Here is a 15,701-nt window from a genome sequence, read left to right on the forward strand (position 1 = left end):
ACTGCTTCTTGTTGCCAGGCACTCAGTGTGAATTGTTGAGCTTCATTAAATACTGTACTGAATATTATAGAATTGGCTCTTGCTATACAACATGTGTTTAATGTTTGAAGGGTTACCTTGCAAACACAGTCCCGCTGCCTCCAGGGAAGGTGTAGGGATGTTGCTTCCTGAAGACATGGCCAACCCTGCTGCAGGGGATGATCTCTAGACTGCCGTCACACTGCCACACACGAAACGAAATCTCTGAAAACACAGAAACCCGTTGCACTCCGTTAATTATAACAGTGTGTGAGAGGAACACACAACAAACTAATTTAGTCCCCTGTACCTCCTAAATGTTTGAAGTGTGTCTATAATTTGCAGTTTGCTTTGTGACATCCTCTCAATTTGAATGAGAATGAGCACAAGAGTAAGCTAGAGTCTGGACTGTCAATCCAACTCTGAATCACTGCACCTCCCAGAGAGCGGCGTGAATCACTCTGTCAGCTCTCTCTCGTTTCCCAACTGAATCCAAAACAAAAGCAACCGGGAGGCAAAGCTGCAATTATATCACTCCACGGTTTTACAACTGATCCCCATTGTGTAGACAAGTTATTTTTACTCAGCATTTCAGTTGTGTTATTATCAGAGCACCAATGTCATTTACAAAACTGTGAATATAAATCACTGAAATACTTTCTGTCCATTGTGCTTTTGGCATGCAAATGCAGACAATTTCCCGACACGGCATGAGACACAAGCAGAGAGCTTCATCAGTAAACATCTCACAGGAGAGTGGAAGTTTAATGAGTGGGAAGTAATCAGTGGGAGCCAAAGATCACAGAGATTACAGCTGGGCTGCAGTTTATGAAATAAACTTCCACTTAACGTTACTAAAACATATAGTTTCCCCCTATGGGGTTAATGAAGCGCACTGATCTACTGTGCACTAAAGTATATCGGAACGGTATTAGATCAAATTTGGATGAATTAAATTGCATTGAATTTAAATAAACTAAACTGAATAACCCCAAAAACAGTTTAACATTTCCTCAAAAGAAAGTGCAACAAGTAAAGTTAATTTGTAATGTTTTTGTTTACAATATGTATGAACCCCAATGTAAATTCATTTACCGTAGTTTTAGTTTTATAATATTTTAGAAATTTAAATGCAAAACATTCGTTTAAGTGGGTTTTTTATTATTTGTACGTTGTACAAATCATGAATTATTCAGGAGCCAAAAGGTTTGGTTTTCATTTGTTAGTAAACTAAATGGAAAATTTAATAAATTGAGTTTTCAAAACTCCATAGAAGCCCAGATATCACTACTGTAAATATGAAACTGGTTATAATTGAATTTATGATGCTGTTTGCTCACTGATATTCTCTAACAACCCTCTAAGATCTTCAGAGAACAGCTGCATTTATACTGAGATTGAATGACACACAGGTGGACTCTACTAATTTACTTATAAAGGCATTTAGTTGCACTGGATTTTATGTAGGGGGATCAGAGTAAAGGGGGATAAAAACAAATGCATATGATACTTTTTAAAAATGGAAATCATGTATCCATTTTCTTCACAACAACTTTGTGTTGTTCTGTTAATATAAATACATAACAGCCCAGTAAAATGCATGAACATTTCTGGTTATATGGTGACAAAATGTGGAAAAGTTCAAATGGTATGAATATTTTTGCAAGGCCCTGTATTACAGTATTGTTTTTAATTATTTTAATGTCTTAACCATGGCAGCAATGTAAGTAACCAGTTTACGATTTCATGTTTAAGTGAGGTCATTTGGTGTTTGTCTGACACAAAATGGGTCATTGACCCCAACTTCTGCATTCGCTAAAATGACTCACCCAGGTTTTCACCTCCCCAGACGTCCATCATCATGTCGTATTTTCCCAGACGCTCAAAATACTCCTTATCCATAACAAACAGACCTCCAGCAATCATAGGCGTCCTACAGGTAGAGCAAGCAGAGAGGTCAGGTGGATGTGTCAGCTGCGTGAAAACAGAGTGATTTTGTTTCTGGATGCGTGCGACTTACTTGATGGGGGCGATTGGGTTGCCTTGTCTGGCTCGTCTCTGCTCCAGAGTCATGTAGTCCCATTTAAACACCAAATTCCAGTCAAAGCCTACCAACAGAACCAGAGACAGGAGAACATACCAGTTATCATCAGTCACACAGTAAGTCAATACACAATGCATACAGAGATACGTGAGAATTGACATGACCTCCTTTCAGATCGGCCGAGGCTCCCACATACTGAAAGTTGTCCATGTTGATGACGTCAATGATAGGAGAAACTACTCTCGTCTTATCCTGAAAAAATGGGATGGACAAATATTTATTTTTCTTCCACGGCAGCTAAACAATGATTGTAATAACAGGGAATCTGCCTCATCTGTAAATATTTACCACGAATCAAACTAAAAAGGACCTCATGATGAAGAAGTTTCAAGTAAATATTTCAATTTGATCCACTGACGCACATGCTTATGTTCTGAATTTACTTTCTTACTGAGTTTAGGAGCTGGGAAGCTGTGTAGCTTTGTCATTCCCAAACAAAATTGCTGTAAGCTCAGCTGGTTTGAGACAGATTCAGACAAAATAATCCTTACATGGCCCAAAAACCGCAACAAGCCTCCAGGTACTAAATCAGCTAATTTATTTTGGCCTGAGACATTTTTAATTTAACACACAAGGGTTCACAAACTTGTTTCTACCCCCTTCTATGTTTTTATTATTTTTAAAGTCAAATAAAGCCAACACTAACACTTGACAGCAAAATGTTCTTTAACAAATGGGAAACAACAGAACATCACATCCTTGGTATTAACTGCACAATCAGAACCCTTTGAGGCAAAACAGATAAATATTTAAAGAACAACCTAAACTTTCCTAATTCCAGATGAAGTTAACAGATGTAGTGAGGCTTGTCCTCCTCGGACTGGAATATTATCCTATAAGAACTGCTTTTCTCTAGGTCCCTTTAAAACAACCTCGTAGAACCATAGGTCTACTCAACTCTTATTCCCACAGACGCTGGCCTGGGATCCCCACAATATAAGAAGTATACGACCTTGCCAAGTTGCTATCCTAAAAATGTTTTGGCCAAATGCTTGTCAATAGATGTCAAAGAACTTCTTGTATAAATGATCAAATTTTGTTGAGTTTTCAAATTGAATTAATTGTTGATTAGTTTTAACTTTAAATATTGTTTCCTTAATGTGTCAAACCATAAATGTAAAAGTGTCTTTTATTCAATGGAATATTTACATAAAAAAGGGCCTTTGGAGTTTAGAGACGTCTAAATAAGATATTTTAGAAAAATGCAGTCCGTTTTTATTAACTGTTTAAGGTGGCATAGCTCTCGCGAAACCCAAGTCTTGAAGGACTGTTTTCTGATTGGTTTATCAGTCCTTTGTGATGACTCCTTCTCTGGAAGTGCATCCTGCCAACAAGATCTCATTCTGAGATCGAAATCCTCTAAGTTTATACTTAACGCTTTGAGCAATGACGCAATCACGGCATCCCCGCCCCTGCGCGAGGGCTCTGCACGCTGTGGCTGCACCTGGTCGTGCACCTCTGAAATGTTGTAACTTTTTGTTTGAACATTCACACATTTCATGAACAGAAGGTAGAGAGTAACATAACAGAAAAACAACAAACAAATAAAGGTAAGAAAAATGCAAGTTACAAAGTAAGATTGCACGCATTAACATGTTTTTTTATAGCTTTTCCGAAAAGTCCAAAATTGTATCTGGGTACAGTTTTAGATCCTTTACAGAGAGGTCAAATAGCAGTTTCCTCTTCATTGTTTTACTGTTATGAATTTGAAACTTTGCAAGAAACAGAATCATGTTGATTAGACATGTTCTCTTTCAACATTTGTTTCGGTATCTCACTATGGGACACGCCTCCAGCGCCTGTCCCCCAGAAGCTCTATTACATTACGCCAGTCTTGACTGGCAGGCAGAAGTGACGTCCGCTCCCATGGGAGGGACTTCCTCCCAGTATAAAAGTTGACGTCACGTAGGTGATCTTCAGTCTAACACCTCTTCTCGCTCCCAGAAGCAACTCTCAGACGGTCATTACAGTAACTTGAGCTAGCTTAACTGTTCACAGAGCGAGCTAACAACTCGGTCGCCGAGCGCTTCTCAATAACTGTGCTCGACTGTTCTGAATCCCTTTCAACGCTGGTCTGTCGCCAAACAGCAGCGCTGCAACTGGTCACCAAACTAGCTGCAACCTTAACGGAGCTTAAGAACTTGTGTAACTTGCACTCGTTCTCACCATGAACAGAGTCAAGCCACCATCTAGAACCTGCACATGTGGCAACCTCATATCTGGGGCAGATACCCACTCTGTCTGCGCTTCGTGTCTGGGGCTGCAACATGCCCATGGCGTCACCGGCGAGCTGCGAGCACTGTGCACGGCTCTCCCTTAAGTCTCGTCGGCGCAGGCTAGCACACCAAGCTAGCCTGTCGGAGGTTGATCCTATGATGGGAGTAGCCAATCCCCCGCCACCGGAGCTTCCTGGTACTGATGAGAGAGAGCCCACTTTGGCTGGAGCCAGTTGGGGTGATCAGCTCGATGCTGTCGCGCCACTGACTGACCCAGAGGAAGACGAGGCCGCACTTCCAGGTTTCAGCACTCTTGCTAATGCCGAGTCCGAATCTGAAGTGGAGTCCATCAGTCTCGGGTCTGACGACGACGAGCTGGACTGCGGGCCTTATGCCATCCAGTCGGTTGCAAAGCCCTCGGTGATGGATGACACCAGCCGCTGCGGTTCCCCAAACCCGACTGCAACGGACCTGCATGATGTCTGCAGAAGGGCAGCAAAGAAGCTGGGCATCAAGTGGCCAGAAACCCTCACCGAAACTACCACATCTCGATATGAGGGGAAGCGGCTTCCGAGAGCCAAATCTTCCAGCAGACAGCTGTTGCCGGTCTTTCCCGAGTGGCTCGAGGAAGCAACCCGGTCCTGGAGCAATCCTCTCACCGCCAAGAACCCCGCCATGGGAGGGTCGGCGCTAGACTGGACGGGCATGGAGGCCGGCGGTTTTTCACATCTGCCTCCCGTAGAACCTCTGCTGGCATCTCACCTGCACCCATCGCAAAAGTCAGCCATGACAGCGGCAGGACCCACCCTTCCCTTCAAAGCTGACTCTTTGCAGTCCGCTCTGAATGAGAAAAGCTACAAGGCGGTGGCTGCATCTGTTAAAGCCTTAAACGCTTCGTCTCTTCTCCTCGCTTACCAAGCGGAATTACAGGAGCAGATGACTGGCACACCGATGGCCGATTTGTGGGACGAGTTGTGCGTGGTGACAGACCTATGCCTGCGTCTCCACAGAAGCGCTGTCCAAGCATCCGGGAGAGCCATGGCCCTGATGGTCACTCAGGAGAGAGCTAGATGGCTGAACCTGTCTAGCCTGTCTCAAAGAGAAAAGAACCAGCTCCTCGACACCCCCGTGGACCCGAAGAGCTTATTCGGCCCCACTGTGGCAACCATGCAAAAACGCTGTGAGGAAAAGAAGAGGGAAGGTGAAGCGCTAAAGCTGTGTCTGCCCAGGAAAGCGCAGCCTCCTCCCCCTCCAGCACCCCGTATGCCGTTCGCTCAAGCGGCGGCTCGACCGGCCTACCGCATCCCCAAACGCCAACCACAGCCGCAGTCAGCGGACCGTGGGAAACAAACCGAGCTCAAAGGTGCATGGGGAAGGAAGCCATTCGCTCCCCCGACGACGCCGGGAAACCAAGCGACCCCTTCCGCTACTGTGAGTGCAAAGAAAAAGAGGAGCGCTACCTAGGGAGCCGTCTTTGGGGTGGGAGAACAGGATCTGCCAGACACCTGCACCCCCCCTACCAGGACACATCCTGTCCCAGTTCGAGTTCAGAACGCCACGTTCAAGGCATGATTAATATTTAGAGATTGTTTCATTTTCGTTCTGCTTTCTTTATGAGGCTGTCAGAACCACAGGATCATGTAAATGTGGCAAAAAATAGGTTTGCATATGAGGAAAGCATTTGTTTGGTGTAATTATGTAGAATATTGGGTGTGAAAAGACTGTTTTACTCTCTCTTTTTAGTTGTGGTGATCATCACTATGATGATCACCACAACTCTGAGATTTAACATCTAGATCACCAAGGTCTATATAAGGTGTTGGCATGAAGAGTTCAAATATTAGTAAGTATGTGATGAAGATATTGCACTAAACTCTTGTTTTTCTCATATGTCAGCTAGAACCCTGTCCACGAAAAGGATAAGCGGGTTTAGACAATGTATGGATAGATACATCCAACACTCCTTTGAGACCTTTGGCCTCTTTGACATCGCAATCTGTCTACTGCAGTGAGACACCATCCAACAGGCTGAATATCATTTTGGCATCCTGAAACGTGCATTCGTGGCACTTGGAAAATATTAGCTAACAATACCTGCACGCCAAGTAGTCTTTTAAAATATTAATATTGCACACACTGATACTGCAGTGACTATATACTCTTGATGTATTGTGCAGCCCTAATGGAAGGCATTAACAATCCTATAAGAACACAAAGACAAACAGTCAGTGCCAATGAACCATAACAGATAAAAGAAGCTAGAGGCAACAGAACAAAACATGCAAATCTTATTGAAAATAAAATATTCCAGTTAGTCTCGGCTGCCTGTTTTTATATATGAGGATGGAGATAAACCCAAACAACCACAGTTGGCTCAGATGTTTAAAATCCAGACGGTGATAAAATAATTTGGTCTAGTTCCTTTCAGGCGTGCATTTAAATTTGATTATTAGGTGGTATTAAGGATGAAAGCACGTGACTGTATTTGAGAGTACCTCAGCCACTCGCTCCAGTAACGGCTCCAGCCAGTGATCATTACATTCACAGTGAGAGTCCAAGAAGGTGAGGACCGGTGCTGTGGCGGCGTCTGCACCACGGACCCTCGAACGCATCAGTCCTGAGTGAAGGAAGAAAATTAAACTATATCAAGACAAAACCGCTTCATCTTGTAGACCACAGAACAAGCAGATATGATTTTCTTATTTATTTCTAATTTATTTCCACTTAACCTCTTTGTACCTTCTCTGCGGTCGTTCCTAAGCACACGAACCTTCTCAATCTTCCCCAGCAGCGCTCCATCCTCCGCTGAAACACACATTTTTTTGTTTGTTTAACTTTTATTGTAAAACAGGACTTTTTACTTATATCCACTCTGTGGTGTTAACACCATGGTTTGCATGACAGGACTGGGTAGATCACTCACGGTTGTCACTGTAGTCGTCAACCAAAATGATTTCTTTGACCAAGTGAGAAGGACTTTTCTTTAAGACACTAAACAGAAAGAAACGTGACAGCTGAATAAATCTAAGCCAATAATTTAGAAAATAACAGCATAAACAGTGTAGACCTACCTGACGACAGTCCGCAGCAGAGCAGAGCGAGCTTCATTATGGAAGGTGATGACAACGCTGGAGGCTGGCAGGTCTGACCTCCACTGTTTACTTCTGCAGCTGCATGCAAATGCAGAAACAAGACAAATTATTGATTAAAAAATAAACTTAAAAAAAAGCTCTCACATGTACACAAGCTCCTAAACTCAAAAACATACTGCTGAATGCACAAGCCAGGCTTGAATCCTTAAAGTCTAATAAATCTGATTCTGTACTTTGTGGACACCTAATGATGCCGTACCACTACTTGAACTTTTTCACGTTTTGTCCCGTTACATCCACAAACGTCAACATACGTTTTTGTAATTTTATGCGATAGACCAACACAAAGAACATGAACTGTGAAGTGTAAGAGATATGATGATTGTCAAGTCTACATTTAAAAAAACATGATGCTCACGTTTTCCAGCTGCCAAAGCTTAGCGATGAAGGGGGTTTTGCGGTCCCTAAGTTATGTAATGGAAAGCTCCTTCAGTGTGTTCCCTTAAATCCTTTTTGAAGACTCATCTTTTTTCCCTGCCGTTCATCACAGCATGAGTTATTTGTTCTTTGGTGAGAGTTGTTGTGTTTTCAAACATTGTTTTTGACTTTTTGACTTTACTATTTTGATTTATTATCTTAATATACAGCACATTAGTCAAGCCTTTGCTGTTTTCAAATGTGCTTTATAAATAATTTGGATTGGAGCACTGTAAGGTCAGTACAGGAAAATAGAGTATGGCGTAACTTAAAAGCCACCTAGACATGAGTTTCCACTTTAATAGAAGGTGTGGGGAAAGCAAGGGATTGATTAGAGAAGAAGAAGAAATTACACTCAAACTCCCAATAAAAGACTAGCACAAGCCATGTAGAGGACACCACAAACATGTGGAAGAGGGCAATATGGTCAGGTGAGACCAACATTTTACTTTTTGGTTTAAATACAAAACACTACATGTGGAGAAAAACTAACACTGCACCTCACCCTGAAACACAGTGGTGGCAGTATCATGCTGTGGGGATGCCTTGCTTTAGAACAGAAAGGGAAGCTGGTCAGAGTTGATGGGAAGATGGATGGACCTAAATACTGGACCATCCTGGAAGAAAACATATTAGAGACCGCAAAAGACTTGAGAGTATGTTGGAGGTTTACCTCCCAGCAGGACAACGACTGTAAACATACATCCAGAGCTACAGTGGAAAGGTTTGATTAAAGCATGGGTATGTCTTAGAACGGCCCAGTCGAAGTCCAAACCTAAATACAATTGAGAACCTTTTGTACAAGTTGAAAACTAGTGTTCACAAATGCTCTCCATCCAATCTGACTGAGTCAAAAGAAGAATGAGGAAATGTTTCAGTCCCTTGATGTTTAAAGATGATGGAGACATACCCCAAAACCCCTGCAGCTGTAATTACAAGAAAAGGCTGACCTACAAAGTATCGACTCAGGGTCTGAGCATAACTGAAAAGAAACCATGTATAATTTTCCTTCCAGTTCACAACAATTAACTTCCTTGTTGTTAGTCCATCACATTAAATCCCTATAAAACATTGAAGTTTGTATTTGCACTGTGATAAAATGTGAAAAAATATGTTCAGAGCAGGGTAAATACTCCTGCAAGGCACTTTAAGAGTCTGCCAAATATTACAACCAAGTGACCCTTTACAATGTACGTCAACTGTAGCTCCATTCCAGCTATGCAGCCCCAGCTACTGAACACTGTGGTAAATGGCCTGCATTTGTATAGCGCTTTGTCAAGTCTGAGGGCTCCACAGCACTTACTACAATCAGTCATTCACACATTCATGCACACATTCACACACTGACAGTGGTAAGCTACATTGTAGCCACAGTTGCCCTGGGGCAGACTGACAGAAGAGAGACTGCCATACAATTGCTGCCGCTGAACCCTCTGACCTCCATCAGCAGACACAGCAGGTGAAGTGTCTTGCCAAAGGACAACGACTGAGACGGACGGAGTGGGGTTTCGAACCGGCAACCCACCGGTTACAGGACAAACTCCAACCCAAACCCAGTGTTTGGTGGCCTATACCTTATGAACAGTTTATGGATCACTTTCCTGGAGAACGGTAAGAGCCCCTGCACTCTAATCCACAACTGGTCTTGGAGATGCTCTCTGCCTCATCAAAGGCAAAATGATCCTTCCACCACTTTTCTTGCTTCAAATACTTTTAAGAACGACGGTTCACCGACAAACCCAGGGTATTACAACTACTGACAGGTGATACTGGAACACTCACAGGTTCAAACGCTGGTGCTGAGTGTATGAATGCTCAAATCTTTTGTCCCAACAATACATTTGTCAGAGCAGCATTAGCTTTTAAACCACCTACATTAATCTTTGAGGAAGGCCTTCTGGTACCAATCGCCAAACGAAATCCCATTTTAGCACAACCTCTGTCAAGCCTAAAAGCACTTTTGATCTCTTGAAAGCACTGTAACCCTGGATTACACCAACAATAAGAATGGTGTTTCAATTCAAGAGCCTTAACAATCAGCACTGATGCAAAGTGTGCAAATGACACATCAGTGTTGGATCAATAGTACACACACACCCCCAAACCTTAGAGCTGTCAGAAAAATCAAGACAAAAGTACCTCCAAAACAGTGTGAAAACATCTAATCTTGAAGCATCAGCAACATAATCTGGTTTTTGTTCTTTTTTCTGCCTCTGACAAGATTACAGACATTTTAACTGATACAGACGTGGATGTTACATTAAAACTAAAGTATTGTGGAAGTTTTGCAGGAATATTACAGTGTAAGGATGCAGAGATGGAAACCTGACAAACAGTGGAGTTACATTACAATTGTTTTAACATAAAAGTTCTCAGCATAAGCAATAGATTTCCCTTTTCTTCCTGAGAAACGTTTACAATGTACGTTTCCACCGAGATAGTTTTCTGTGGGTATCCATTATAGTCCTTCATTTCAGCTGCATCTAGCAGGGTAAAAACTAATACCCAGGGTAGAAATTTACCCCAAAAAGCAGCCAAGGTTGGGAAGTAGTAGTTTGCTACTACCCTGCAACTTCAAGGTGGAGTTCGGTGAAGGCAGAGTGCAACGCATTTCTGACTGCATTGATTTTTTCAGTGTTATATAATACAAAGTGCTCCAGCCAAAATAAACAGTTCATTACCCTAAAATATTATCTTTGACTGTTTTACTGAGTTTATTATGCTGCACAAACAAAAGAAAAACCACAACCCAATCCTCTTTTCAGTTAATGTTGCATGTTTTCTCTGAGTTTAAACTTTCATTTTGTTTCAGACTGCAACTCCTGTAAAGAATGGTTGGCTGCGGCAGTAGGAACACAAGGTTGTAATTCCAACCAGAGCTATCGTGCTTAGTGCACACTATCCCAAATGGTGAAGCACAGTGATAGCAGCATCATGCTGTGGGGGGTGATTTCTCCAGCAATGACAGAAAACGATGCATTTAGTTGAGAGTCTGTGATAAACACATTGTACAGACAAGGTGGTTCTACTAATTGAGTCAGGGGGGCTGAACAAAAATGCACACCACACTTTTCAGAATTTCCTTTTATTAAAACCATGTAAATATTTTTCCTCCACTACACAATTATGCATTGGTCTACATAAAATTACTATACAGTAAATTATCTTGAGGTTTGTGGTCGTAACCTGAAAGTGAACAAAAGATCAAGAAGTATTTATAGTTTGCAAGTCACTGTGTATGGGCCTACTGATGTCACTTCTGTTTATGTAAAGTGACTTTTGGCTTCTTAAAGGAACATTCCAGTTTGCAGTGGAATAATGTAATTAATATGCTTTGTGACTTCAAATTAAAGGCCAAGGGAAAGCGGTTGTGTAAGGGGTCATACAAGTTAGTTTTTAGGCTGAATTCACTATTTATTTAAATTCAAATGTTGAGGTTAAATGGCGACATGAGCAAGGCATGGCATTTTGGCTTATTAACAGATAACTTCCTCAGTCAATAATATGCCAGTTTATTTTTATCCCCTCTTCCATTGACCAGACAATCCAAACAGTCTGCTCTGCAGAGACTTCCTAGTTTTATCTCACAGACAACAATGGAGGGGGTTCCCAGGAGATCGTATCCATTCTGGTACAAATTAGTCAGGCTGACAGGCGACAGAGAGCAGCACGAAGAAATGCAATCACACATGCAGCAGATATAATTAACGGAAACACTGTGGCGGTGCCTTTAATGGCTCTTGTTTGCATTTGTTGAAGAGCAGCTACTTACTGATCATGTCTTGTGTCGGGCACAGCTCGGTCCATTTGCAGTTTATCGCTCTCCACCTGGTTGAACTTGTTCCTGGCATAAGGATCCTGACCAGGTCGGACCAAAGTGGCTCCGATGTAAAGGTTCTGGTTGAAATCCTGCCAGCGCACCTTACCTGCACATACATACAAAGGCACAGATCTTATAGAAAACTCAGAGAAGATGTCACAAAACAAAGCATTTCCAAAGTTACAGGTTATAAGATAAAAATTATACAGAGTAAAGATAATCACAAACACAGACTGGGCCTTTCACACACTGGGCTGTGAAAATTTATATACACGTTTTCAGATTTCTTCAGTTTTTGGTTTAAATGATTAAATAACTTGTGCCAGTGAACCAATGACTTGTCCAGGAGGTCAGAAAAACAACCCAGCTCTGCAGGCCTCATTTACCTCAGATAAGGCCAGTGTTCATAATTTACCAGTAGAGAAAAGGCAAAATGGATAAAAAAAACATCATGCTACCACTGCTGACCCAAAAGAACACAAAAGGTCCATCTCACATTGGGGAAAATATTCTGTGAACTGATGAGACCAAGGTAAAACATGGTAGTTTAATGGGGCTGCTTCCCTGCTTCAGGACCAGGACAACTTGCCATAATTAATGAAACCATAAATTCTGCTCTCGACCATGTAATCCAGAGGAAAATGTTTAGCCATTCAGCCTTCCAGAGCACTCAGGTTTGGATCCAAATCACACCAGCAAGTTCACCTCTGAATCACAAAAAAACTCCAAAACGAATGACTGGAGGAGACCATGTCAAAGTCCGGACTCAAACCTGATTAGCCTCCTTCACAAAACATTTTGGCCCGTAAAGCCAGATTGCCTTTATACGAATCAGCCAGGCCTGTGACTACCTCGCTCAGAGAGTTTGGGTTAAAACAGAGGTGGGCCAACTTCTACACCACTGGCCACATTGGTCCTTTCACCAAACGCATGGTGACGGCTAAAAACATCTCCACCATAATCCCACCTTCGAATGTTTTGAAAGGGGCATGACCTTAAACAGGTGGCTCATGCTCAAAAAAACTCAAATGTAGCTGAATTACAACAATTCTACAAAAATGAGTGTCCAACACCCTACTGTGCCACTTTTATTGATAACATATTTACAAATGACATCACAAGCTACACAATACGTGGATTAATCATCAGTGACGTCAGTTACCATTTGCCTGTTTTTATAATATACGACCAAAGCTATGAAATTAATCAGCCTAACAAAAAAACTAAATATAGAAGGGTAAGAACAAAAAAACTAATTAAATGCATTTTAAAATGAACTATCGGCACAAAACTGGGATGTTATATACAATATAAATAACAAACATTGCATATGATAAATTTAGAATAAGAAATATTTAGAAGATTATATGATAAAAACAGCCCTATAAGATAAATCAATAAGAAATTGAGTACAGGTCCTTCTCAAAATATTAGCATATTGTGATGAAAATTTAACATTAATATATTTTAGATTCATTGCACACTAACTGAAATATTTCAGGTCTTTTAGTGTCTTAATACGGATGATTTTGGCATACAGCTCATGAAAACCCAAAATTCCTATCTCACAAAATTAGCATATTTCATCCGACCAATAAAAGAAAAGTGTTTTTAATACAAAAAACGTCAACCTTCAAATAATCATGTACAGTTATGCACTCAATACTTGGTCAGGAATCCTTTTGCAGAAATGACTGCTTCAATGCAGCGTGGCATGGAGGCAATCAGCCTGTGGCACTGCTGAGGTCTTATGGAGGCCCAGGATGCTTTGATAGAGGCCTTTAGCTCATCCAGAGTGTTGGGTCTTGAGTCTCTCAACGTTCTCTTCACAATATCCCACAGATTCTCTATGGGGTTCAGGTCAGGAGAGTTGGCAGGCCAATTGAGCACAGTGATACCATGGTCAGTAAACCATTTACCAGTGGTTTTGGCACTGTGAGCAGGTGCCAGGTCGTGCTGAAAAATGAAATCTTCATCTCCATAAAGCTTTTCAGCAGATGGAAGCATGAAGTGCTCCAAAATCTCCTGATAGCTAGCTGCATTGACCCTGCCCTTGATAAAACACAGTGGACCAACACCAGCAGCTGACACGGCACCCCAGACCATCACTGACTGTGGGTACTTGACACTGGACTTCTGGCATTTTGGCATTTCCTTCTCCCAGTCTTCCTCCAGACTCTGGCACCTTGATTTCCGAATGACATGCAGAATTTGCTTTGGACCACTGAGCAACAGTCCAGTGCCGCTTCTCTGTAGCCCGGGTCAGGCGCTTCTGCCGCTGTTTCTGGTTCAAAAGTGGCTTGACCTGGGGAATGCGGCACCTGTAGCCCATTTCCTGCACACGCCTGTGCACGGTGGCTCTGGATGTTTCTACTCCAGACTCAGTCCACTGCTTCCGCAGGTCCCCCAAGGTCTGGAATCGGCCCTTCTCCACAATCTTCCTCAGGGTCCGGTCACCTCTTCTCGTTGTGCAGCGTTTTCTGCCACACTTTTTCCTTCCCACAGACTTCCCACTGAGGTGCCTTGATACAGCACTCTGGGAACAGCCTATTCGTTCAGAAATTTTTTTCTGTGTCTTACCCTCTTGCTTGAGGGTGTCAATAGTGGCCTTCTGGACAGCAGTCAGGTCGGCAGTCTTACCCATGATTGGGGTTTTGAGTGATGAACCAGGCTGGGAGTTTTAAAGGCCTCAGGAATCTTTTGCAGGTGTTTAGAGTTAACTCGTTGATTCAGATGATTAGGTTCATAGCTCGTTTAGAGAACCTTTTAATGATATGCTAATTTTGTGAGATAGGAATTTTGGGTTTTCATGAGCTGTATGCCAAAATCATCCGTATTAAGACAATAAAAGACCTGAAATATTTCAGTTAGTGTGCAATGAATCTAAAATATATGAATGTTAAATTTTCATCATGACATTATGGAAAATAATGAACTTTATCACAATATGCTAATATTTTGAGAAGGACCTGTATATTGATCATCTTTGGATCATAAATGTCTACAAAATGCATGTAAAATGAAAAAATACACTGCACAGAGTATTAAGACTGAGAAGCAAAGAGTCAGAAAATCAATAGAAGAAATTTTAAAATAACTGTCTCTCATATCATTATTGGTGGGTATTAGACAGAGTAGGATTAAATAAGTTTCTACTTCTTCTCACTCCTTATCAAATATGTAATTCAAATCAGTATTGCTTAATTTTATTGGGTCATTGTTTGATTTGTTTTTGTTCTTTTACGTGTTTGAAATAAACTGACAACTAACTAACCAATGGGGATCCAAAGATCTATCCTTCAGAGAGGATTATAAAAGTTTGACAATTTAATACGGCTTAATGTGGCTCATCAATGCAACAGATAATTTTTTTTATATTCATGACACTAAAACAGATGTTGAAAAGCTGAAGAAAAAAAACATGTCAGACTGATTTAGTAGTGAAATATTGTTAAGCAAACAAACTGCCAAAGACTGTCACAAAGCCTGAAAATGTGTTTCTTTTTTGAATGGTGGTAATACTTCAGTGGGAATAAGAAATGTAGGCAGCAGCTCGCCTGATGCAAGACTCCTTCAAGCGTGGCAGCAGTGAGAGATCACTGCTTCCAGCTGCTGCTTGACAAGGCTACAACACAGCGCTCAGAGAGGCTGACGGGGAATTTATGCTGCATGTATGCATGGATGGATGTGCTGGGCAGGATTCAGGTGACCGAGCGAGAACACTGTGGTTGAGCTCCATACTTCATAAAAAGAACATGCATCATAAAAAGCTGTGAGTCAAAAAACAAAACCCCCCCAAAAAAAACAAAGGTATGTTTTGGGCCAGGGCACAATTTCTATGGCTTTAAATAACATTTTTGGAAAGAAATTTTGGTTTATTTTCAAGAACACACATCTTTATTGTGTATTCAGGTGCAGTCTGACCAGATTACAGAGATCACTGTGCGGCAAATAGAGTTGTCACATTTAATTTC

General features: G+C 41.7%; 1 protein-coding gene across 2 annotated transcripts in view; it reads right to left on the reverse strand.

Moving 5' to 3' along the window:
• galnt2 (UDP-N-acetyl-alpha-D-galactosamine:polypeptide N-acetylgalactosaminyltransferase 2) overlaps window positions 1–15,701 on the reverse strand; it is a 78,637-nt gene that overhangs the window by 16,573 nt on the left and 46,363 nt on the right. For both annotated transcript variants that reach the window (XM_047362791.1, XM_047362792.1), the window contains exons 3-11: window positions 11,680–11,833; window positions 7,410–7,508; window positions 7,262–7,329; window positions 7,078–7,143; window positions 6,834–6,955; window positions 2,227–2,314; window positions 2,039–2,126; window positions 1,848–1,951; window positions 117–243 (exon numbers count right to left, since the gene is read on the reverse strand). In XM_047362791.1, the coding sequence (XP_047218747.1) occupies window positions 117–243; window positions 1,848–1,951; window positions 2,039–2,126; window positions 2,227–2,314; window positions 6,834–6,955; window positions 7,078–7,143; window positions 7,262–7,329; window positions 7,410–7,508; window positions 11,680–11,833 (916 nt within the window). The remainder of the gene's footprint in view (window positions 1–116; window positions 244–1,847; window positions 1,952–2,038; window positions 2,127–2,226; window positions 2,315–6,833; window positions 6,956–7,077; window positions 7,144–7,261; window positions 7,330–7,409; window positions 7,509–11,679; window positions 11,834–15,701) is intronic.

This window comes from Girardinichthys multiradiatus, chromosome 4, assembly GCF_021462225.1.
Source record: "Girardinichthys multiradiatus isolate DD_20200921_A chromosome 4, DD_fGirMul_XY1, whole genome shotgun sequence".
Classification (NCBI taxonomy): Eukaryota; Metazoa; Chordata; class Actinopteri; order Cyprinodontiformes; family Goodeidae; genus Girardinichthys; species Girardinichthys multiradiatus.